Genomic DNA, 24,966 nt, shown 5'->3' with positions numbered 1-24,966 from the left:
CGATGTCTCTGTATCAAAGCTGGATGCAGTTTTCTGCTTTTCTACCTGAAATTACCTGCTCTGCATGAGTACTGTGCATCTTCCATACCGTTCCCAAAGGTCAAGCCTGAAGCTGCTGTGGATATCCAGCTTTCTCTGTAAGGGGTCCTGCTGCCCAGCTGCTTCCTTGCTTTTGATTATGCTGTTGGGATAGGAGTGGAAATGGAAAAAAATTAGGATAAAAGCATTCCGTTAGCATGAAGCACACCTAAAAGGGTTTGACCAGCAAAGGGCTGTTCTGAAGGACTGATATGCCCATCATGATATCTTTGTCCAATTATTTGTTATGAATCTTGGGGAATTTCTGTCCTCTGAGGTGTGATGTGACTCTGAGGCTGCCAAAGGAGGATTCGTCCGACCAAACTCATGAACTCCCCAGTGATCTCAGACTCTCTTGGGGGTTCTTGTTGTGTTTTACGGCACGTTACCATCGTGTTATGCTGTTGATATGGCACATACATTTTCCCATGCTGTTCAAAAGATGCTCTTTAACCTTTCCTGTGTTCTCTCATGCGCCAGAAACACTGAAGCCTGTTTCTAGCAGCCTAGTTTTCAATCCCACTTGTCCCTCTGTGCATCACTGTGAACTTTAGTAGTTTTTTGACCATCAGAAATCAGTGTTATGCTGTTGGGTTGTGCGACTGTGAAGTTGGGCCCATCGCTTCCTGCAGAAGGTCCCTCTGGAGGGCTAAGGACGCTCTGAATGTCCCGGCTCATCTTGGGCTTTAGCATGCGTTGGAGTAGTAAGAGGAAAGAAATAATCATTTCAGTATCTCCTACTATGTTTGTGGAGCGCTAGCTTTTAGCTCAGCAGTTTGGGGTAGACCTTTGTTAACTGTCCTTTTTCTGTAACCGTGGACAGAACCTCATCCTTTAGCCCAAATACCTCCTGAACGGCTCTTTGGCTACCTGGGTGTTTTGGGTTTTTGCATTTTTTTTTTGAGCCGGGGACACTTCTGATACAAAAGCAGTGGCGTCGAGCGTGGGGACCGATGCTGGCCGTAGTGACTCGGGCTGCGCGCCGGTGTGCAGGGAGCTGCGCGGGTACAGCAAACCCTCGCGTGGAGCGGCAGGAGCAGTGGCTTTGAGGCTCAGCTCCCAGGTAAGCAGGGTTTTCTGCAAAGTGACTGGCCTAAAAGAGCGTTTCTGCAGGAGAAATCCGCTTTGCATGGAGCAGGGAGCCTCGGGGGCTCAGGGTGGCTGTGCCGCAGAGGGGACCTTCCTCCTGGGGACGCGGTGAGCGCGTGGACGGGGACTCCGTGCTCCCGGCACCTGGCCAGTTTGTAGCTGAAAGAGAAGCTGAACCTCCTGTCGTGATCATTCATCAGGAACGTGTATAAATATATATAAAAAATCCTGTCTTTCTTTAAATATGCACATACATCTTGCATAAACAAAGCATGTACAGGAACACAGTAGGTTTCTGTTGATGCCTAACGCTTCTGTCCCGGGTGTAGCTCGGATGGTTTTGTGCCTTGGGTAGGACAAGAAACCTCAGGTTTCCCATCCACCTTGGGGCCGGGTGCATGGGACTGGTTTCCCCACATTGCAAGCTAACGCGGTGGGCAGAGCTGGAACGGGAGGCAGAAATGAAGGCCCAGGCAATATCAGCAATTTCAGCTCCAGCTCCGAGTGTGCGGTGCTGCAGAGATGAGGGTTGGAGATGTTGGTTGTGTGCTGAAGTCCAGAGACAGCTGCCCCCAAAGAGGAGTTATCCCCCTGTCGCTGCCTTCTCCAGAACCGCTCACCCATGGTCCTGCCTGGCGACAGATGACAGGAGATCATTCTCCAAGACCTGGTGTGCTGAACATATTCTTAATAATTAGTCTTTATGGGAATTGTAATCGTGAAGGTATCTAAAGTACATGTAAATTATCATATGCTGCTATGCAGCTATATGTTGTCTTACAAAATAATGAAACAAATTCATTTTTTTCTTGTTTCTGGCAATGCAGCACATTGACTTCGGGGAAGAACGTAGGACTTGCATGCTGAATTAAGTGTAAATATGATATGAAGGCGGTTTTGCAATCCACAGGATTCACAGCATGGGAGGGTTAGATGTGCGGACAGGGATACGTGAGTCATCTAGCTACTCTGTTGGCAGGAATGGATGAGGAAAAATGTGGGTTTGAAGTCCCACCTCTCTCATCCCTGGCTGCCCATGTGAAATTGGGATTACTGCATCCCATGGTTGCCTATAGAGTTGCCCAAGTGCCTAAAGAGATGATGTTGAAGCTTAAGGGTACGGAGCAATGGATTGGCATGGTGGGAGCTGTCCTCTGCCTAGTTCTCTTCCCACAAAGTCCCATCTTGCAGATAATATTTTGGGATAGGCAACCATACACATGTACACAATGTGAGGGTGAGCTACTTGCACCAGATCCCAAGGCTTATGACAGTCCGAGTTTTCTTAAGCATTTTATTACTGTTATTTTAAAATAAATCGGCACCTCTTGAATGTTGTCTCAGGTGGCAGTTTGCAAAACTATTGGCTGTCTTTTGGTCCCCCAAAAACTGCTTTAAAAATGTGATGTCTGTGCCTAGCAATTAGTGCAACTTAAGTACAAAAATACTGCCTTCCGCCACGAGTTGCCTGGCTGTTGGAGTAGTACCAGCACTCAGATGTTTTTCGTGGGAAGTGAAATTTTACTGTGTTCGTGCAAGAATATACATGAAAATAACAGTACCCGTTCCCAGAACTAGGGGGGGCAGGCACTTTGTTTCTCAAATATTCACGTAGCTGCTGTTGGCAGCATTCTTGTAATGCGCATTATTCATCATTTAGTGGTGGTGATGTGTGTGTGTCCATGTCAAAACCAAACACTTCCCTTGCCCAGAGAGTAAATGCTGTAGCAGCCCCACTTGGCGCTCCGGTCAACAGGATGAAGGCATGGGGAGTGCTGATGGAGGCATGAGTTGGGATGTTGACCTGAAATCTTTCCTATGTTGAGTCTCATGCTCCTGCCTGTTAAATCTCTGGGATGCTAGTGGAGAAATGGGAGTTTGGGGCCATGTTTTTGACTTTTTCTTGTTGGCCGTGACGCACATCTTAGACTTCTGCTTCTTCCCTGAGTTTCTGTGGTTCCTGGTGTCCTTCCTTCTGCTCAGCCAACTGGGAGAGGAGCCCCTGGACGGCCAGGGTATTTGCACGCCCGATTGCAGCTGTGCTCCTTTCCTTCTCCTTCAGGTTCCCAAAGGAACCGACCACAACTGGGCGCAGAAGCTGTACGACCGGCACGCTGGCAGCCAGCACTTCCAGAAGCCCCGCATGTCCAACACCTCCTTCATCGTCGTGCACTTTGCAGACAAGGTAACCGGCTGCGCGCGGTGCACGCTGGGGCTCAGACGCAGAAAGGCACGTTGTGTGGAGCAAAGAAGCACACACACGGACAAAAAAAATTAATTTATAGCAGCAGTGAGTTACTGTTAGCGATAGGGATGCCTGGCTGGGTGCTCAGATCTTGGTCAGCTGGAAGACTCCCGCCTCTGAACTATTGCACTGGGCTTTAAATAGGTATGCTTTCCCGAGCAGGGAAAAATCCTCTTTCTCAAAGCTGCAGTGAAATGAATTACTGTCAGGGCAGCTTTGCTGGGGAAATATTGGAGCAGGGGATTATTTTGAAGAGCAGTTCTGTGTGTCGGAGGCCGCAAGGCGCAGCGGGGAGAGGTGCACAAGAGGTGACCCCGGGGCCAGTCCCGCCGTTTGGAGCGAGAAGATGCCAGGCTTTGCGTGCCTGTTTTGGGATCAAATGGAAACCTTAATAAATAAATAAATAAAAAGGAAAAAAGAAAAGAGAAAAGAAATGTAAAACTTCAAATGTAAAGTGTGTGTTTGTATATGTATGCATATACATACACACACACATATATATTTATAGTGTCCTTCCCTCCTATTGAGGTTTATCGATTAACTTGCAAGGAGCTTTGGAGTGCCTTTTAAGCAAAAAGATAATGCCAAGGGAATAATAATCCTTGAGTTTTTACCACTGGTTTCGTTGGAAATGCATCTGGACGCTGTACAAAGCAGTTTAATGACTAAGAAGCAATCTGTGTCTGGGTTAAGGTTTTTGACCTCATTCAGGTTCACTTTCTTAAATAAAAAACGACCGTTAAATTCTAGTTATTCCTAATTCTCCTTCTTAGGTTTTTCGAGTGAGCTTGCGACAGCAGCGGCTGCCTCGGGGGGGACGTTGTGGCTGTGATACTGGACTTTTGGGAGGAGGAATTTGACCTCTGGCCTTTTCCCTTTGCCTTGCATTAGGTGGAGTACCAGTGCGAGGGCTTTCTCGAGAAAAACAGGGACACCGTGTACGAAGAGCAGATCAACATCCTGAAAGCCAGCAAGGTAGGGGCAGGGGAGCGGTCCGGGTTCAGGGCGACTCGGCGCTGCTGCTTTGCAAATTCAGAGCTCAACGTTTGCGCTCACGTTAAGGCCCAGCAACGTGCTCATAGGATGGTCCTGGGATGCAAAGACGTGGTCCAACATTTAATAAGCGTTACCCTCCCGGGTGCTGTAAAAAGGACGTGTAGGCACCTCATTCCAGCAGTGCTAAGGGAGCCGTAGCGACCGACCTTGAAGGGCAGGTTTTGTGGTAGAGAGCTCTCGGTCTTGCAGGCTGTAGATGTGGTCAGCTTTGGGAACTGGAAAAGCATGAGCTTTTGGGGCTCCCCACCCCAACCAAAGTAATTGCTGTAAGTCTTTAATGAGTTAAGACTTCTTTCAGTTGCCCTACCCCTTGCAGGGACATCAGTCGAGCAGTTCTCTTAAGATGTTTGCATGAAAATCCAGCCCCGCTAAGTCAGATGTGCCGTCCGGGAGGCAAGATCAGGATCGCATTGCTCTGGGGCACCCCCTTTCCATTGGAGGTTGTGTGGGGCACGGGGAAATAAGTGTCTGCCACGTGCTCTTTGCCAAAGCCTGCCCCTGCACGGACTGGCTTGTTAACTTGCCTATATTTTTATTGTTCTCGTACCTAACTATTTAATTCCCCCGAATGCTGTGGACAGATGCATGTGTAACGTGTCGCGATTTCTGTCCCTTTGCTCGAGAAGGAGCACGATGAGGGGAAAGGGAGGAAATACTATTTTTAGGAGCATTTTAAGCAGGAGTTTATTCCCGTCAAATAAGAGAGGCCAGAGTGGGAAATTAATGGAGCGTTGTCAATGGCTCGCCCTGCTTTTCAACAATGAATTCATGGGAAGACGGCAAGGTATGCAATTTTCCTGTCCACGGGGGCAGTTGCAGGTCTAATAACTGTGAAGCTGGGCTTTAATAATGCCCAAATCAAAAGCGCTGTGTGTTCAGGAAGCTTACAGCTTTCCCAGAGCAAAAGTCGTGCCTGATTAGGGCTTATTAGGAACACCAGGTAGTCCAGGGGAATAATTGATGCCGTGTGATAAATTATTGAGCCAACGCTGAACTTGCTGCTGCAGGTACGGCTCCAGCAATGTCCGTTTTGGGTGAGGGTTTGGAGGATTGAATGATCCCTTGGAGGTGTCTGATGGCTTCGTAGCTGGGGCAGAAGCACGCGGCCAAATGGGGAGGGGGGAAATCACGGCTTGCTGCCCCTGCCTTGCTGTCGCAGCCTGTACAGCATCAGCATCTGCTGACAGCTTGGTTTTACCAAGGTCTTGCAAACCTTTCTTGGGAAATCCTTCTCCTCCTGCAATAGTCGCTCCCCGTGGAGGAAAGCAGGAGGCTTGGTTGCTTCTCTTGGCTTGCTGCCATCTTCGTTTCCCAGTGCCTCTTGGTGGAAAGGGCGTCGGCACGGCACTCCCCAGAAACGATAAGGTGCATTGTGGACCGTGCTGCTTGGTTGTCCTCTTGCATAAGTGTCATTCTTCCACCCCAGAGCAGGCTGGGCTTTGGTTTGATAGCAGAGAAGCAAACCTCACTCCGTGGAGCTGGCTCTCTTGGCCCAAAACAGAGGGTTTCTTGCTTGGAGCAGAGGAACTTAAGCAATTAATAGGTATGTCTGAGGGCCAAAGATCTGGGCTTACTTGGCTTCAAAACTATGCTGACTCTCCTTGGATCAGGCACGAGCACTTCAGGAGTTCCCAGCACTGTCGTGGCGGCTCTGCAGCCGGTTCCTGGGCGAGTGGCTGAGAGTGACTGTGCTCTTTCCACAAAGCCTCCAAAATCCCGTGCTTTGGCTTTTGCTTTCCACTTGTCCTTCTGTCAGGTAGATTCACAGAATCACAGAATGGTTGAGGTTGGAGGGGACCTCTGGAGATCATCTGGTCCAACCCCCTGGCTCAAGCAGGGTCAGCTGGAGCACCTTGCACAGGATCGCATCCAGATGGGTTTTGAATATCTCCGGAGAAGGAGACTCCACAACCTCTCTGGGAAGCCTGTGCCAGTGCTCTGTCACCCTCTCAGTAAAGAAGTTTTTCCCCATTCCATTCTCCTTATTTCATCTCTCGCCTGCCACGTGGACTCCACGGATGTATAAACCAAAAAAAAAAAATTGGTTTCTTTTGCTGTAAAAAGTGGTCCAGTTTCTCTCAACCAAACAGAAACGTCAGCAGCAGTGGTAAGGCTGAGCCTTGTACCGTCTCTGAACTCGGAGAGATGCACTAATTTACATAAAACTTGCATTTGTGCTGACAAAGGCTGTGCCACAAGGACTTTGTCCTAGCTCGTGAAGGACCAGGATCAGGCCTGAATACAGTATAAGAGAGCAAGGCTGCTTTCCCTCTTATATTCCCACAAAGGCAATGCGTGAGCAAAGCGGGGGAACGCTGCCAATTTAACATGGCAAAGGCTTGAACACCTCTCTGTCAGCAAGTACGCTGCTGATGAAGAGCTCCCACCAAGGTGGAATTGCGTTCTGCTAATTAGAATGCAATTATCTGAGCCAACAAGACAGCAAAAAAGACTTTATAAAGCAGCTAATTACTTTTGAGAGCACTGGTCAGCTAAAACGGCTGAGAGATGATGTTCTCTGAATGAAGGAAGCTGATTTGAATGCCAATCACAAGCGCGGGGGCATGCTGTTAAAGAGATTATATTCCCGTCCTTGGTAATTATAAATAATGCACCAGCGGTTTCAACTCGGCAAATTGCAGAGGAAGGTTTTGTCCTTCTCTCTTATCTTCCCGCTTTCGTGAGCTGGTGCAAACGGTCTGAGCTGCACCGATTTTGCTCTACCGAAGCTGAAAGCTCACCTCTGAGGCTCGTATCAATCACTGGTCTGGTCGCAAGCACTTTAATGCTATGAATAGTGATCAGAGAGAGGGATTGATGACACAGACAGCTAAGCGCTGAGAAGATATTTTGGAAGCTGAAATGACAGCCTGGAATTTCACTGCGTTGTCGAGTGAGATGCTAAATTGAAACCTCCGTTGGTCGCCTTCCAGCTTCAAGCACCTGCCACCCAAACATCCCGCTTTTGCAGTAGTCAAAGCGCCCCGGAGATTAGCATGTCGTAAAAGTGAAGCAGCTGTCAGGATGTCTTTTTTGGGGCTAGATGGTAAGCCGAAGAAAAGGTGCAAGCCTTCATTTTGGCACGTGTAGTGGGTAGGAGTTGAGCAAGCCGCAGAGATAAAAATAACAACTGTAAGCACCGAGCGGATCCCTCGCAAGCGCGGTCTTGGAGCCTGCAAGCAATCTGATAATGTAACGCAAACAGTTTCTTTTCCATGCCGGTATTTAGACTGCTGTGCTAGCAAGCTATGCAAACAAGCCGGCACCAGGGCTGGAAATACTTGCGTGGTGGAGAACCATCTGGCCCCTTAGCATATGTGGCCCGTAGTCAACAGCTGCTGGTAGAAATGAGAACAGCAGCCTTTAGTAAGAGTGTAACGTGGTAAAGCACTACTGGTTTTTTGAGAACTTACTCAAAAGGCACCAGAGCTAGCCTTTAGCAGGAGCCGGAGGAGCCAAAGTCTAACACAGTTTTGTGACCTTGAGCTACAGGAGCTACGACAGGTTTTCTAGGCACTTTCAGGCCATTTTTTTTCCCCCTCTGGAGTTTTCTGGAAGAAGAAAACTCATTTAAAAGTTAGCTGCTGTTTGTGGAGCAGAAGGTTGCAAACTCAGCTCTGTGACCCGCTCAGGGTCTGCCAGCTGCCCTTTGAGGGATCAGCGAGAAGTAAGAGAACAAGGCAGTGTTTCAGTTAAAGTTTGCTATACAAAAACTAAGTTGAAATTTGCTATACATACTTTCAAAGGAGATTTAGGGTTGGGGGGCTCAGATTAGCTGAGCTTGACAAACGCCATCAGGCAGACTGAGCATTGAACTGGATGTCCCAAAATCCATTTGGGGCTAATTGCAGAAGGTGGTGCGGCACACCACTGCCTGGCTTTTAGGTTGGCACGCCGCGAGCAATGAAGAGCGTTGGTGCGGTTGCAAATCGGTGTGTTTGCAGCAGTGCAAAGCTGGTGCCGTGTCCCTCGCGCGCTCTGGAGCGGGTGTTGCTGCCAGGGCATTATTGCAGTTAGTGTTTAACTTTTGGCCTAATACAAATTTGAAGATCCTGCCCCCTTTAAAACAAACAAACAAACAAACAAACAAAAAAACCTACAGCGAAGCGGAGGTGATTAGTGAGGAATTGCTGCTTTCCTCTAATTGCCCTGAAAAGTCAGGGTGTCTTCAATGACACCAGCGTCGGGACCCCTGTTCCCGGGGAGGGCGTTGCACGGCGTCGCAGCACCCGACAGCGTCCTCGCTGCAGTGAGGACCCAGCGACGTGCCTTGGATGACGCTTTAATAGCCTTTCTGCTAGCGAGCCTCTTCTTCTGCTTTTTCGATTTAATGCGCACACTTAAAGATTTGATGAACTGCAGAACAGGATCCCCGGTGTCCCTGCTGATGTGGTTTATGTAGCTGCAGTGCTTCTTGCTTTTAATTTATTGCCCTTTGCTCCCTTGGTGGTTGCAGAGAGGTAGAGCGTGGCGGTGGGCTGCGGCTTGGGGGCTCCGGTGGACACAAGCAGAGCGGTGCGGATGCTCAGACCTTGTCTTCCCTTCCAGTACCAGATGGTCGCGGACTTGTTCCAAGACGAGAAGGATTCTGCGCCTGCCGCTTCCGTGGGCAAGGGGACCTCCAAGATCAACGTCCGTTCCGCCAAGCCGGTCATCAAAGCGGCCAACAAGGAGCACAAGAAGACGGTGGGGCACCAGGTAACGTATAACGTGAGCGGGTTGGCAAACCGCTCTACTCCGGCTCGGTCCGAGCAAGAGTGATGAGATAAGAGGTGACCATGGCCTTCGCGTGGATGCCAAAAGCTCTCCCAAAGCTTAATGCACAGCTGTGTAATTTAAACTTACTGTATCCTCTGGTGTCTTCTGTGATTTGACTCACAGACAATGTGACCGATAGGGGACAAACTTAAAAGGAGGAGAAAAGGTAGGTAGAGAGTATTTGGCTCGACGTGAGATGAGAGGCTTGGGAAAGCTGAATCTAGACACCCCCATTTTTGTGATTGAGGATATCTTGCCTCCCTTCCCTCTTAAGCTGTTGTGTGAACTGAAGAGATTTTCCTGCAACCTAGGGTTGTGAGATGGGACCAGTCTGGCTGTATTTTAGACACCTAGCAGTCTTGGAAAGCAGCCTTGACTGGAAGGATGGAGACATGGCGTAAGCCAGGGCGGGGCCGCAGCGAGGTTCATTAGACTGTGTTGCAAGGCATGGTAGTGGTCAGAAATTGAAACAAGGGAGGTTCTGACTGAAGAAAAAGAGCAATTTTTTCCCCATGAGGACAGTCTGGCAACGGAGCAGTTGCCCAGGGAGGTTGTGCAGTCTCCATCCTTGGAGGTTTTCAAGACCCGTCTGGGTCAAGACCCTGAGCAAGCTGGTGTGACCCCAGAGTTGCCCCTGCTTGGAGCAGGTGGGTGGGCTGGGGACCTCCTGAGGTCTCTCCAGCCCTTAAAGACTTGGTGGTTCTGCTTCTTGGTTGAGAGTGCTGCCTTCGTGCCTGCAGGCCAGCAGTACTTCTGCCTAACAAAGTTAGTTGGAAGAAGATGTTGTTTTCAGTATTCACCGGAGAGTAGGGTGCTGCAACATTTGTCTCTGTTCTGCGTTGTTGAGCTGGAAGTCCTGAGCCCACCAGTGTCTTGTCTGAATCGGTGCTGTACATGCTGGGCTCATGGGGAGGTTTATACCGTCTTATAGCTAGGGCTGGTACAGATTGCATGCTAAAGCATGTTCATCCCTCCTAAAAATTCATGGTCTTGTCTCGCAGTTCAGGAACTCCCTGCATTTGCTTATGGAGACGCTGAATGCCACCACCCCGCACTACGTGCGCTGCATCAAGCCAAATGACGAGAAGCTCCCGTTCACGTAAGTAGGCTTTCAGATAACGTGTTTAGCTGTGTAGGAGCAGAGAGCCCTTTGGGCTTTTCCTAAAGTGATGCCCCTCTCCTAATGCTGTTCCATCCTGGTAGGTCCCCAAAGCTTGCTGGAGTTACTCCTCTTGGGTTTCATCAGGCATTTTTTGTGTCACTGAACTAAAAACTAATGCAGATCCTAGTAATCTGTAGATAAACTCTGCTAATATTGGGAGATAAACATTGCTTATATTGAGCATGCCGTGTTACATCCTTGCTTTGCAATGATAGGGTCTTTGATGCAATTTCATCTTAGAATTACTTTGATATAAATAGTTACAGTATTAAACAGTGAAAAATAGCAGAGAAAGAAATGAAAAGATGAAGATAAGCAGCGTGCTTGCAAAATTGCTTGTAAAATGAGCAGAAAAATGTCTTGATGCTTCCAATATAAATGTGAAAAAAATAAAAACATGACTTTTATCAATCTGAGGCAGGTTTCCAGGTGAGTGAACAGCTGGAGTGAAAAGGTGGTCTGGGTCTTCCTCTGTAGTTGAGAGGTGTATTGAAAGCTGTGCGCATGGTGAGCAAATAGCTGATGGTCTTGTTCGACCTTTTAAGTAGTGTATTTGTGCCTGGTTTAGTTTCCTCTAATTCCAGAGCAGTTTGGCCTTTAGTGAAGGAGGACCTCATCTGTCTCGCCCTGATCTGTTCTGAAGGCCGCGGCACAGAGTGCAGGTGGTGGCACATAAGAAGGCCGGGTTATAGCCGTAACCCGTAATCGGGGAGGCATTTCCCGCGGCCTGAATACCCCCCTGTGAGCACGATACCACCACGGGGTTCAGGGACAGGTCCAGGTCCAGCTGCGTCCCGCGAAGGAGGATGCAGCACCCCTAAATAGGTTCACCCTGTTTTGTGCTATGCTGTCTTTGCCACCCGAAGACCTCTCCAGCTTGGCTCCTCACCCCTGCCTCTCAAAGCAAACAGCCCGGAGTGGTTAGAAAGCACTGGGAACTGGCTAAGGTTTAACTGATTTGTTAGATTTTTAGTTAACGGCTCAGGAGAGGACCACGTTAGCTGTCTGTCCTGGGATGATAGTTTCTGTGCTGTTTTATCTGTTTTACGTAAGGTTTTGCAGGCACTGGAGATGCCCGAGGCCGGGATCTCTTGTTGCTAACGGCTGAGGTTGTGCATTTAAACGAAACTACAGGATTCCACTTTTTGTTTGATTATTTTCTTTAGATGAAGCACAGAGGTGTTTTTTAACCATCTGTAGTGGAAGTGAGGTAGATGCTCTGCAGGGTTAAATGCTCTCAGCTTGTCAAGGGGGTGCCAAGGTCTCAGCTTTCATCCCGTCCTTCTTCACTCCTTTGCCTTTAACTTTGCAGTTCAGCGTTTCGTGTGATGCTCAAGATACAGTTAATACCCTTTAATAAACATTCCTGGTAGTCAAGGTGCAGTAATTATCAAAATGAAAATATTTGTATCCTGAGACATTATGGGTAGCAGGCTCGGCCCATAAAAGTCAGGAAGAGGATTCTGCTTGTGATGCTCCCCACCTGGCCTGTGTCACTGCTGTCCAAGCCCAGGATTTTGGAAACCAAGGGCAAACCCAGATAGACACAAGGGTTGTTCTGGAGTTCCAGCGTGCAGGTGTTGGTCTGCGTACGGCATCGTTGCAGGTCTCACCATGTGCTGAAAATAGCAGGAGGGTGTTCTGGCTCTGAGCCGAGATGTTGCATTCCTGTTTTGCCAGGACAGTCTTCATTTATGATTTCAATTGAGCCTATTTTCTTATATTTAAAACTGGTGTCTGTACAAAGCTGGCGAGTACTGGCACAGCTGTAAAGGAGTCTGCATTTCAGAGGCATTTCTGCTTGAAGTGCCAGGAAGAATTAGAGAAATGGGACATCAGTGACGCTGCACTGTGTTAGCATCAAAGTGGTGTCTCGTAACATGCAGGACTTGGTGTTATATCTTCATTGTTCAGTGAGAAAACAACATTTTCCCTAAAACTTAACATTTTTTCAGCTCCAGAGAACATTACTTTTTTTTTTTTTTTTTTTTTTTCCCCCTCCTAAAATAAGACATTAAGCCAGGAGAAGAGAAGGCTTAAGGGGAACCTGATAGCAGCCTTTTGCCCAGGGAGGTTGTGCAGTCTCCATCCTGGGAGGTTTTCAAGACGCAGCGGGGAAAAGCCCTGAGCAAGCTGGTACAACCCCATAACTGCCCCTGCTTGGAGCAGGTGGGTGGGCTGGGGACCTCCCAAGGCCCTTTGCAACCTGCGTTACTCTGACTCGTACTTCACATCTTGGTGCAAAATCTAGTTTGGTATGATTTGGGCAGGATATCAGCCTTGGTAGCTTTGTAGCAGGGGCAGCTGCATTGCAGAAAGATCCCTTCGTGCACAACGTGGATTGCCCTGGGATCTGCTGGGATGAAAGCCTCCCCATCCGCAGAAGAGCGTTGCTGTTATTTCTAGCAGCTTGTGATGGAGTCGCCTATTCCCTTTATCTTAATTACATTGCTTTACACAGCAGAGCATCTTACGGCCACGGAGATTGATTGCAACAGATTGCCGTCTTGTCCCAAGAGTGTCACTCGGCATTGACAGTAGGGTGATAGCAAGGACCGTTTCACTTGAAAAGTGCATCCGTCCTGTGACGTGGAAAGGAAATGTGTGACATCTCTGCAGCCTGTTCCCAAGTGGGCACGGTTGTCCTGAGGGAATAGGTATGGCTGTCCACTGATACCTGGTTTTCTTCAGCCCCTATGCTGATGATGACAGCAGAGCTTTTTTTCTGCAAATCAGATGCTAATTCACATCCCCCAAAGGGTCACTATCCAGCTGGTTCAGGCAGTAGTCCTTTTCTTTTTTGCAGTAGTGTCCTGATGGATATAAAGGACTGAATTGCCTGACACGCTGTGTGTGTTAGCAGGGGTGAAACGAGATATGTTGCAAAGGGTGCTGGTGTCAACGTTCCTGCAGGTGCTTTAGAGTAATGCCGTTGTGGATTTCTTTTCACTGTGTTCATCTGTATCCTAACTATAATTACAGATTTGATCCGAAGAGAGCGGTCCAGCAGCTCAGAGCCTGTGGCGTGCTGGAGACCATCCGCATCAGCGCAGCTGGCTTCCCGTCCAGGTACTGTCACCTGAATTCAGTACCGTGTTCTGCTGATGATGTACTGTAAGGAGGGAGGGAGGAGGAGAAAACACCAGTGTTTGGAGAAACAGGGTTGGATTAGGTTGGCTTATATCCGGGATAGATTTCTCCTTTTTTAATTATTTATTATTTATTTTTTATTTTACCAAACCCCCATTAGCTCCAGGGGATCCCCAATTCTAAGAGCTGCAGTGTCGGGCCACCAGAGAGGACCTGGGGCTTTGTCCTGTGTTTCAACTGATGCTTTCACTTTGGTGCTGAGAACTAACTTGATGTGGTAAACTATAAAATCGCTGAAAATGCCAGTGCACAGCAGATCAGGGAGTCTGCCTTCGATCCCATACGGAGGTGGACGGCAAGCAGCGGCGTTCGCTCGATAATCCTATGCGTTTGACTCGCTTGGAAGCCAGAGTTGCCCTGCAGGACTCCCTGCTGCTCACCTGAAGCTCCCCGTACCGCAGGGCTCCTTGCACTCGTATGGGCCTGTACATCTTTCGTTCCTTTTTCCTGCCTGCAGGCACCTGCTACAACAGTAATATCAGCTCCAAAATATTTTATTGTGCTCACAGAGAAAGAAAATCAGGGTTGTAAATCACTGTTGCAGGCCTCCACTCAGCACATCTGAAGCTTATTTGACTTGAAACTCTTGCATCGTAAAAAGGAAAGGTTACGAGTGCTATGCCTCTTGCTGATTGCGATAAAAAGAAAAAATATTCAACGGAGATTTTAGGGCCTCATAAATCCCCAAATATAAATTAAAATAAGGCCTGGAGATGACAAGGGCAAATAATTCTGAAAATGCATCAACTCCGCTTTTCCACCAAGCAGTTTGGTGTTCCTGTCAGCCTTTCTGCAGGGAACAAGGGGGTTATAAATGCCCTCGGTACGGAGCCAGCTAACAGGGATGCTGAACGCCGTGCGAGCCACCCCTCCCTGGTTTTGGGGAGGAGCGGGCTGCCTTGCCGGCTACCCTCCCCTCCGGCAGATCCATCGAGTGCACTCTCTCCCAGGACACGAGCAATACAAAACTCTTCCATCACTGCAGCTTGTCACCTCTCCTTTTCTCTGTAGGGAAAAAAAAGGCGCAAATAGCTGTTCAGTTTTCAGTCTTCCTCCGAGTGACCTTCTCCAGCTCGGTGTTTGGGATGCTTCAGGGACGGGTTCTTTGTTTGTTTTATTATTTCCAGAAGATAACGGTGTACAGCAGCACCTCGGCACGGAAAGAGATGTTTGCTTTGGATGCTGCTAGTTCTCTCCTGTCCTTGGTTGTGGAATTGCAGCCTTGAAAACAAGAGCTAGGCATTGCAACGCCGTTAAAAGATGGTGAATAATCTGTGTATTTGAGTTGGCTTCATAAACTAGCTCGGCAAAAGCTGTTTCTACAGTCTTACTCTGTGGGAAATGCAATAGGTGTGTTAGTTCTTTCTGGGTTTTACATGCATGAGGTCATGTTCTTGATTTTCATCACAGTGCAAAATCTCCATTGGCATTGATTATTCCCGTGCATTCCCTTTTATATCGATAGAAGTCAGTTTGTAGCAGTCAATTAAAGATCACTCAAAAAGAAGGGTCCTTGCTCGAAACATAAACCCTGGGTGAAGGTTGTAAATTCAGACCACTTAAAATAATCATACAAATCTTGAAATCTTTGTGAGGTTTGTTTCACTTGGATGTAAACAGCTTAACTGTAGAGCAAGGGAGAATTTTCAAAACATTTCATCTCAAAAGTTGTATTAACAGAAACAGGAGAAAATGGGAATTTTCATCCTGTAGCAGGTACATTGGAATATTTCCCAGCATATTGTGGCAAGAGTAACTTCTGAGCACGATGTGCCTTAGGGTCAGAGGAAAGGCGTCAGCGACCGCCTGCTATTACTTTGCACTTCTCAATCACTTTATGGTTGAAGAACTAGATGTTTTGAGGTTCCGATAATTTTTTTACCTAGTTTCTTTAAAAAAAAAAAAAAGTTTTAATACAGTTTTTACTGTTCTCCAACCCATATGAAAGACATAATATACTTCCACTGAAAGATGAAGCCTCAGTTTCCCCGCTTTGGGTATGCCTGGGATTATTTTATCATTTTGGTGGAATACGGTATTCGGCAACTCTCTCAAGTAAATTGAAAATGTATTGTTTGGTTTGAAACGCCTCGGAGTAGTCAAGAAATGTATTTGTTAGTGTGTCCATAAATGAATGTGATGAATGGACTGTCTTAGCGATACCGATAGCGTATCTATCATCAGCTTTTGTGGGTGAAGGCTGGAACATGTCTCCCTTGTATGAACCATTCATCATCTTTAGAGAAACTGGTTACGTAAAGATTAGTCTATAGAAAATAAATTGATACAGAGCTCCATAAATAAGAAAATGCCCTGAACCATGTTTTTCACCTGAATTTTATCAAAACCGTGCCTTGCCCTTCAAGCTCGCGCTCAATGTACCCGTCAGTGTTCAGATCCCCATGGTCTCCTGCCGGGTGACCTGTCCCTTTTCTGGCCCTTGACCCCATGGAAACTTTTTTGTGTAAGGGGAATTTCTTGTTTTCCACCCTGTGCCTCTGCTGGTTGGAGCTGGCTCTCAGACGCTGCATCTTTATATCAGTTTGGTGTGAAGTCCCAGCTGCTAAACTCTATGAGCGTTAAACATGCATAATTGAAATGTTTCATGGGCATCCTTGTGCATAAAGTCGCTTTTCATAACGCGTGCTTAGCAATCTTGCAGCCTTTTCAGGGAAAAACAATCTATAAATTAGTTTGGCTGCCGGTAGCTCTGTTTGTCCACTCCCCCCACCTCTCACAGAAAAGGTAATTTATTAATAGTGTTTTTTTTCCCCCACATTCTCCTCTTTGAATATATTGCAGATAATTTCAAGCGATGCCAGTCTGAATGTTTTAGAGCTAATTGAAAGGCAAATCTGTTCTGCAGTAAACAAAGCAAGAGAAATTTTCTCCCTGGGCTGCAGTTTCTAAAACAGTTTCGTAGCAAGTCTTGGCTCAGCCTGCACGCCCCCAAACAGACTCCGACTCCTGCAGAAGGATCGATGCCTCCCACCTCCCAGGCCACTTAAAATATTGATCCTTTCAGTGGGTGGCATCACATGGCCTGTGAATGATTTCCCTTTTTTTTTTTTTAATTTTGGCTTCTGCTCCTGCACAAGGCTGTCCGTGCTCAGCAGAGGTGATGGGATGGTTGGGTCACTCCAGCCTGGCATGCCATTCATTGGCATTTTCAGGGGAGTTAGACTGTGAAGTCACTGATTTTGGGCCACCAAAAGAAACGACTTTATAGCTAAGTCATAAAAGCTTAAAATTCCTATTATACTCCTCCTTTCACCTCTTCCTTTTGGAGCCACTGGAACGATATTGATGGAATGGCAATAAAACATTTGGTCAGAAGTATTTTGGGCAAACACTGCTTGCTCAGAGAAGTGCTTTTCAAGACTTCATTAGGAAGTCTTCCCTCCGGTTAGTTCCTTTAGATGACGAAGAAATTGCTGGACCCGTTGACCAGGTCTCCTGCTCCCGGCCAAATGAGCAACCATCCCCCTTGCTTCTCCAGCCCAATGAGTTTTTTCACCAGCATTATTTATTTTCTTATATCTCTCCATTCCTTTTATTGCCTCTTTCCTTTAGTGGCCTATGGTAGCACCTTCAAAGCAAAACTTTGGCGTTTGAGGTTGCTTGTGCTTGACCTCAGCCTCGAGGTTATTTTCTTGGGAAGGTTTGAGCAGTATCAGTTGTTCTGTTTCTTGTTCCTTCCTCTCCCTCTTTCTCAGCTGTGCAGGTATGAAGATCTTTCCGGTAACATTTCTTCTCCCATATCTCCTGTCTGGATCTTTTAACTTTATAGTGGAAGCTCAGGAGTTCAGAACGGTGTTTAGTTAGTGGTCTGTCGTGGTTTTCCAGTTCCTAGCCATGAGGCGTGCCCTTGCCGGGTGTTGGGATGGTTGTGGTGCTGGTGGAGGAGAGAGGCCACCTTTAAAGCCCAGCAGAGGTGATTTTAAGAGCTCCCAGCAAGTCCCAGGGCGACATAACCCTCCCGTCCCAGCTCCTGACCTGGCGCAGCATGGTGCATCCTTCGTCGTGTGCAAGTACCTGGCAGGAGAGAAGGATGCTTGATCTTTTTTCCTTTACTCTACTGATGATGCTGATGTCAGACCTAAAAAAGACATGTAAAAATATGTATTTGAAAAAAGAAGAGCGTGTGCCCCAAGCATTAAGCTTCAGTACTTCTGCACAAGAGAAATCTCTCGCGTAGGGCTGGGGGATCATGTTTGTGTCCCTCTCCGAGCATGTAGTTGCAAGGTAATTCGATATTGCTTTAAACCTTAAGTGGCTTAAGCAGGCGTGTTACATTAAACCTAAATGCTTTAATCACTCCTTTCTCTGGGGAGATCCTGTAACAGCGGCTATGAACCTCCGCGGTTTCCCTTGCCTTAACACAGCCGTCTTTACCCAGGCCGGCAAGTACCCCGGCAAGGAGCATCCCGTGCTCCCCTGGGTCAGCGGGCTCGTGCCCCGGCGAGTCCCTTGCACGAATGGCCTCCTGCTTTCCGACCCCGACCTTCTCCCTTTGCTCCGTTCCTGTAGCGTCGGCCCACGGTGTGGTTTCTCTTGCCCATCACATTAAGCTCCTGGTTGCCCACCTAACCCACGGGGCGGTAGAGCTTTTTTTGGGGTACTCTGTGCAAGCAGGAGATGCAGCATAAGCTTGGGACTGTCAACTTCTCTTAAATCATTGTCCTGCAGGTATCTGACTCTCGTTTGAAAGCATCCACGAAGCCTGCACCGTCTCTGCTCGGGTGCAGGAGGAGGGATGGATTTTATCGCACTCTGCCCAACTTGGATGCGTTCCCGCAGCTGTGTGCGTTGCCCCTTCACCAGCTGCGCTTTGCCGGAGGAGCCCGGGCAGCACCTGCCAGATGACTTTTTCCTCTTAACAGCAGCATTTAATATTTCCAGCCCCTAAACTGGCTCTGGCAGCTTAATGGGAAAGCTCCCTCCTCCTCCTCCTCCTCTCTTCCCCCGAGCTCTGCCACAAATCTGGCTCGAGTAGCATCTGAGACAGGCGGGATGTCTCCAGCATCGCGTTTGGCTCTGTGCCTTGGGAGCTGCGTGCTCTGCTTCTCCTTTCGGCTTTAATTTGGATCTCGGTCAGCGTCCGACGTGCTTGCATGCGCGCAGAGCCAGAGGACCGAGTTCAGGCGCAAAACTGGAAATGTGCTTGTAAAAGAACAGTGATTAGGAAGAGAAGGGAGCACAATTTTGGCTTAAGCGCTACATGACACGAGCCCGTAGCCTCGCATAACCGTTGGGTTTAGTTGAGCTCTCCCTCACCCCGGAGACGGCTCTTCTCAGCAGCGTCTTTTTTTAGTTACTGTTCTCCAGCTAGTGGTAATTCAGTACTTTTGCTGTCTCCAGTAGTGCTCTGTCTTAGCTTTCATTTTAGATACCAAGCTAAGGACCCTTTCTGGTCCTGTACTCCTTGCAAATAGGGTTTAGGGTGCAATGTCTCCATGCAGGAGCTGTTTGGCACTTCCAGTCCTCAGCAGCCCGGGTCCTTTGCTTTTTCTCCCTCCCTTCTCTTTGTGAGCCTTTCCCTTCTCCTGCGTTCTTTTAATTAGCGTATTGCTTTTAATCAGACTGGCTTTCCTCCCTCGCTGCATTTTCTGGACTGAGGTGAAACTGCGTTCATCATGTATCTTGAGAAATATTTCTGGTACGTCTGTCTTGCCAGGCTCCCAGCTTGCAGAGAGTTTCATTAGAGATGAGACGTTTTATGGAGATGTCAATCTTGCGGAGGGAAGCTACCGAGATGGTGTGACATCTCCCCTAGCCCCACTGTGGAAAACGGGCCAGTATAAGGACCTGTTGCAGGCATGACACTGGCATTTTGTGATTTGTTTTGCCCCCCTTTTTTTGTTCCCCCTCTTCCTCTCCTAATCCGTAGTATATTTTATTTTGCTGAACTGGAAAAATAGGCAAAATTGGTTGTAGTAGCACAAAAATAAATAGACGCGTGGGGCTGCTGGGCTGAGGAGGGGTTTCTGCGTGGCTGAGGCTCACGCGGTGCGTCCTCGTTGCCGTGAGCTGCCAGAGCCGTCGCATGAGCGAGGCCAGGGCTCACAAACGTCTTTGCTGCGTAAGAGCAGAAATCAAGATATCTGCAGTCTTCTCCCGTCTTTTTCTTGACGTCCACTGCGCAGGTTTTTTTGAAATGATGACAGCCGCTATTTGGCAGCGCTGGAAACACCTGCTGTTTCAATTAACAAGTCTGGTTCTGGGGGGTCCATAACTCACCGTGTTAATTTGGAGAAGGCTGAGACTTGAGCCGTTTCCAGGATCCTGTCTGCAGGCTCTCAATCTCGCGGAGATGGCAGGAGATGCTGGTCCCTAGCAGTAACATATAGGGCTCCGATCCCTTGAGTTAGTGTTGCCTGTTTAGAGACTTGACTGCTGATGACAGCAAAGCGTCGTCCAAGCTGCTGCCTTGTCTCTTCAGAGCCCCAAAATTTCACGTTTGTTTTAAAGGTCTCGGCAACAGACCTCAACGTGAGGTGGTTAGTGAACGAGTTGATTCAAATTTCTGTATTTGTTGGAGTTTGGAGAAGCAAAGCTTTACTGCTGTGGTCTTGCTGGGAGTGAGAGGTTTTGGTAACCGGGAGGAAGATGCTCCTGATGCACTGCGTGGGAAGAGGAGCTCATGAGCCCTTTCTCATCGCGTTTCCATTGCAAACCAGAGAAGCACCGATAAATAGGTTCGGTGCCAAAGGAGGGCTGAGACGGGGTTCAGGTTTGGGCAAGCTAGCTCCTTCCAGGGGACTGTGATCCGCACGGAGGGTGACCCTAAAGAAATAACGCCCGGCGTGCAGGCTGATTCTGGGCTTTGCTTTCAGGTGGTCCTACCATGACTTCTTCAATAGATACCGTGTTCTTATGAAGAAGAGAGACGTCTCCAAGAATGACAAGAAGCAGATATGCCGGACCCTGTTGGAAGACCTCATCAAGGTGAGCTGGGACCGAACCCTTAGCGACAGTTTTTACAGCGCAGAAGTTCATGGCTTTGATATGATTTGAATCGCCCTCCCTTCTCCCACTTCACCTGCTGCTTGTGCAGGTGCTGACTGAGTCAAGGCAGCCAGGAGCATCTTCCAAAATGCCCCACCTTGATGTGTGGGAGACTTTTAATGGCAACTCACATGTAGAAAAAAACATCCTTTGCATGGGAACTTTTTTCCTTATATATTTAAGCAATTCTCTTCCACTTCTCCTTGCTACTCAGACTCATGTGCGCTGTTTTTAAATTGTGAATTTGCACACAAAAGTTTCTTCTTGTCTTGCTGCTGAGGAGCCCAAAATGTGCAGAGCACTGTAGTCAGGTTCTAATTTCAGGTCCCTGTTTTTCTCATGAGATTTTGAGGCATTTCCTTATTTGGGTTCCTTGCTGCAAAGGGCCATTTCCCCATGCCCTGAGCGTTGCCCTCTCGGCAGAGGAGCTGCTTGCTGTGCACATACGCCTCTGCGGATGTAAGCCTCAATCTTTTCTAGAAGGAAACCTTTTCTTGAAGTCCCCTGGACTTCCTTTGGTTTATAAATAAATGCATTGAAAATTTGTGTAAATATGTGGAACCTAAGCCTGATTCCTAGTGTCATATTCCTAAACGGGTATGTAGAAGCTGAAGTAGTTTGGAGTCTAATCATACCTTCGTTACCTTGTGGCAAAGAGTTGTGAACTGAACTGGTAAACTCGATTCAAAATTTTGTTGTTTGTATCTACTGAGCAACATACACAGACTGAAAAAAAAATGTTTGCCTCAATTAAACATAGTTTCCTTTATGCTTTTGAAAAGGATCCAGACAAGTTCCAGTTTGGACGTACCAAGATCTTTTTCCGTGCAGGCCAGGTGGCATATCTGGAGAAACTGCGAGCAGATAAGTTCAGAGCTGCCACCATCATGATTCAGAAGACAGTGCGGGGCTGGCTGCAGAGAGTCAAGTACCAAAGGCTGAAGGGGGCCGCGATAGTAATCCAGCGTTACGCCCGTGGGCACCTGGCTCGCAGGTAGGTCCTCGGGAGGTCTCCAAGGAAGAGCAAGTTGGGAACTCAAGGGGTTAAATAGTTCTGGGCACTCGTATCTTCAGTCAAGTCTGTCTTGGAAAAAAAAAAAAAAGAAAAGAAAAAAAAATTGGGTGCTTAGGATGAGAAGCATGAAAATACTGTGCAGGTGGTCCTCCTTTTTTACCTAGAGATTTCAGCCCCTGTGAAGACAAGGTGCATTTTGTGTGTGTTGGTACCATATGCTCTATGGTGAAATTCTGTGTGTTGAGGTCGAGGCTTACTCCTGGCCCCTTTCTCCAACTTTACCAGGGACAAATAATCTAAATTCTTTGCCTCAGACTGACATCATGTCAGAATTAGTTTAATTCCTGTGTGCTGAGCCAGGGTAGTAACACAGCCAGCTAGGTTGCAATCAGATGATTAAAGTACTCTGAGCTATTTGAGTGAAAGTATGTCGCAGAACTAACATTTTTCTGGGGCTGTCTCTGGCAAACGGCACTTGCATCAGTGACCGAGCATTGCGCTAATTGGCCCGTGCTCCTCCGCTGCGGAGACTAGGTCTGTGCCTCAACGGGACCCAAGGAGAGCTCTCAGCGTTGACTTGCTGTATCCTTTCTAATGAGAGGAATCACTCCAAATCACTGGCAATGGGGTTATTTACAGTACGGAATAATCGAGCGAAGAGATTAACTCTCCGTCTACGGGAATCTCAAGCTTTCTAGCGTTGAACAGCTTGCTGGGGTTTCTGGTAGGCTGCTGATGCCAGACGTGGTATGGAAATGAAGGAGCCCGTAAAGCAAATTAGTGTCTGCCCTTCAAAAACTCTGCTCTGTAACCCCAGTTAACTCCATACCTGGGCACCATGAGATGCTGCCTGTTGAGTTAAGTGTGCCCGGCATGACATGGCTGGTCCTTTGCTCCCCACTCACCGAATGCTCATTTCTTTCAATTAATTTGGGCAGCAGAAGGTGGAGATCTTCCATGTTCCTTCAAAGGTGGCGTCTTTGTTTCCTATAAATCATATTGTATTTTGGAAGTATGTAGGAGATGCTAACGGAAATTCCTTTACGTATTTTGGTAACGACCCCTGGGTTGTTACAGACCTGGGCCCATGAGTTGTGGGAATGTCCTGGTGAGGAGGGGACGAGCTCCCTTGAGCATGGGCAGCCAAAGAGCATGTTGAAAATGAGACCCATCTCATGGGCTGAGCTGTCTGCAGGCATATGAAGAAAACTGAAGGCCAAGATGGTTGTCTTTTTAGTGCTTATGACTTCAGGAGCTGGAAAATGCCTTTGGAGAAGGAATCTTGCTGCCTGGTGTTCCCAACTAATAGCATTTCCTTGGACTTTTTTTTGCTGTGGTGTTTCCCTGACGTGACTTTTTAGTTCACCTCTTTGTGCTGGTTTCACAGAGCAGATGTCACCTGGATAAATTGTTCTCTCCTCTTTTTGGAGACAGAGCATCCCTCCTCCTTGTTAGCAAGCTCTGCTTCAGTGGGTCATAATGAGAAACCGTTGGCTTTTGAGAAGGGAGTATATAAGCCAATCTGATCTGGCCCTTTTGGTTTTGATATGCTTTTCCTAAATGAAAAAAAGCTGGAGCAAATGTTTATATAATGCGTCATGCTGAGAGCAATAAACGCATCATAAATTCAGAAAAACAAGCTAGTTATCAAATTAACGGGAGGTTTTATAGGTACTTATTAAGCCATGTAACAACAAGTTGAACGTGGATTGAGTCCGTGAATGGGAGCAACGTGGACGGAGTTGACCGTATCTTGCATTATTTACTGTGTATGAATCGCTTGGGGTTCTGCTCGTGAGCGTTGCCACACCAGTGCACACCGGTTTAAATGTCAAATCCATTTGCTGCGGTGTTTTCACGGAGGGGACTTGCAGTTGGTGGACACCCTCTACGACACGTGCTTTTTAGAGCTAGGGAAGTTGTGGAGTCAGCCTGGATTATTGTTTGGCTCAAGTACATAAGGCAGAGATTTCAGACTCTAAGGGAAAAGCTGGAAAACGTTTGTTTTTAATGCTACTTAGAAATAATGTGGCATGTGTTGGTTTCTGGTTTTGGTGCTCCTGGCTGCCATGAACGTTTCCTGACTGCGTATGTGTTCCCATTGCTCTTTTCCCAGCCTTAGTGCTGGGATGGTCTGTTTGAATACTGGTGAGCTACTTTTGGCCAAAAGGGTTTTCTCCATGCAGTTTAACACTATGATGAAAAGAAGGGAAATGGAGGTTAGGTTTGTTAGTTACCTTTTTCCTGTGCTTTGCAGGCTTGCAGAGCACCTGCGGAGAACGCGAGCGGCCACGGTCTTCCAGAAGCAATACCGAATGCTGAGGATCCGCCGAGCTTTCCAGCGGGTCCGCAACGCCACCGTCACCATCCAGGCTTTCGCTCGAGGCATGTTTGTCAGGAGAGTTTATCGCAAGGTAGGACCCTGCGGAGCATCTCTGCAGGAGAGATGAATAGGAAGAACCTATATATTTACCTCTGCTGGCCTAGCACGTTGGCATATTAATTGTGGACGTTTTGATGTTTTACTGAGCCAGCTGCCTCCGCTGTTTCTGGAGTGCACACGTTGACTGCGAGCGTTGCCATTTAAAGCTGTGCAAGCACCAATGATTTTGGCAGCAGCACCTCCACGGAAAACCTAATGAAGTTAGTCATCCAGGTGCCAGAAGGCAGTTTAGAAATCTGGAAATGTCATTTACCCGTGCTCTACAAAAATTACCTGGCAAAGAGAATTTGTCTGAGCCACGGTACAGGTGCAGTTACCAGTACAGCAGGAAGACTGGTAGGGTCTGCTTTGGAAGGCAACAGGTCGTTTATTGATATACAACCCCTTTTTAATCAATTGTCTCTGGCTTTCTGTGCTAACCCAGGGGCTAGAAGCAAGGAAGTAAAGGCTTGCTGATGAGAAGTGATACAGGGAGAGATCATCCATGTAAGGAAATTGGAAATAGCTTTGAGGAGTCCTCTGTCTGCTGTTCAGATTCAGTTTTGCTTTGATAGACACCAAATTTTTTGCCTGATGGATCGTCACAGGGCTAGGTCAAGGAGGAGTGAGGAGGGGAGAGCCTGCTCCTGGGGGTGATGGAGGTGGCTTGGACACCTGGTGATCCACCAGAGAGACGAAGGGTGAAATGGGCTGCTCTGTCCTCAAACAGAGCAGCCGAGAGCTGGGGATTAGGAGCTTGTTCTGCCATTGCTTTTTCAACATCTGGTTTTCAAGGAGGAAGCCTCCACAGGGGAGGCAGGTGTCCTAACATTTAAACTCTCTGAGATTAAAAACAATCCAAAATCTTCACAAAGTCAAGGTATTGCCTTCAAGCCAGGCCCCTGGAATCTGAAAACGTGTAATCCTGGAGCACCTGGATACGGATGTTGGGTCAAGTCCGTGCCCGGCAACAGCCGCAGGCT

At 47.8% G+C, this 24,966-nt stretch overlaps 1 protein-coding gene across 1 annotated transcript in view; it reads left to right on the top strand.

The window, feature by feature from the left end:
• The window catches only part of LOC135325110 (unconventional myosin-Vb-like), a 119,626-nt gene that overhangs the window by 49,507 nt on the left and 45,153 nt on the right, over positions 1-24,966 (top strand). The window contains exons 13-20 of the mRNA XM_064502657.1: positions 3,230-3,352; positions 4,304-4,387; positions 9,017-9,166; positions 10,228-10,325; positions 13,371-13,457; positions 20,375-20,486; positions 21,329-21,540; positions 23,819-23,975. Coding sequence (XP_064358727.1) covers positions 3,230-3,352; positions 4,304-4,387; positions 9,017-9,166; positions 10,228-10,325; positions 13,371-13,457; positions 20,375-20,486; positions 21,329-21,540; positions 23,819-23,975 — 1,023 coding nt within the window. The remainder of the gene's footprint in view (positions 1-3,229; positions 3,353-4,303; positions 4,388-9,016; positions 9,167-10,227; positions 10,326-13,370; positions 13,458-20,374; positions 20,487-21,328; positions 21,541-23,818; positions 23,976-24,966) is intronic.

Source organism: Dromaius novaehollandiae, chromosome Z (assembly GCF_036370855.1).
Source record: "Dromaius novaehollandiae isolate bDroNov1 chromosome Z, bDroNov1.hap1, whole genome shotgun sequence".
NCBI lineage: Eukaryota > Metazoa > Chordata > Aves > Casuariiformes > Dromaiidae > Dromaius > Dromaius novaehollandiae.
This window is presented reverse-complemented; position numbering and strand designations above follow the sequence as displayed.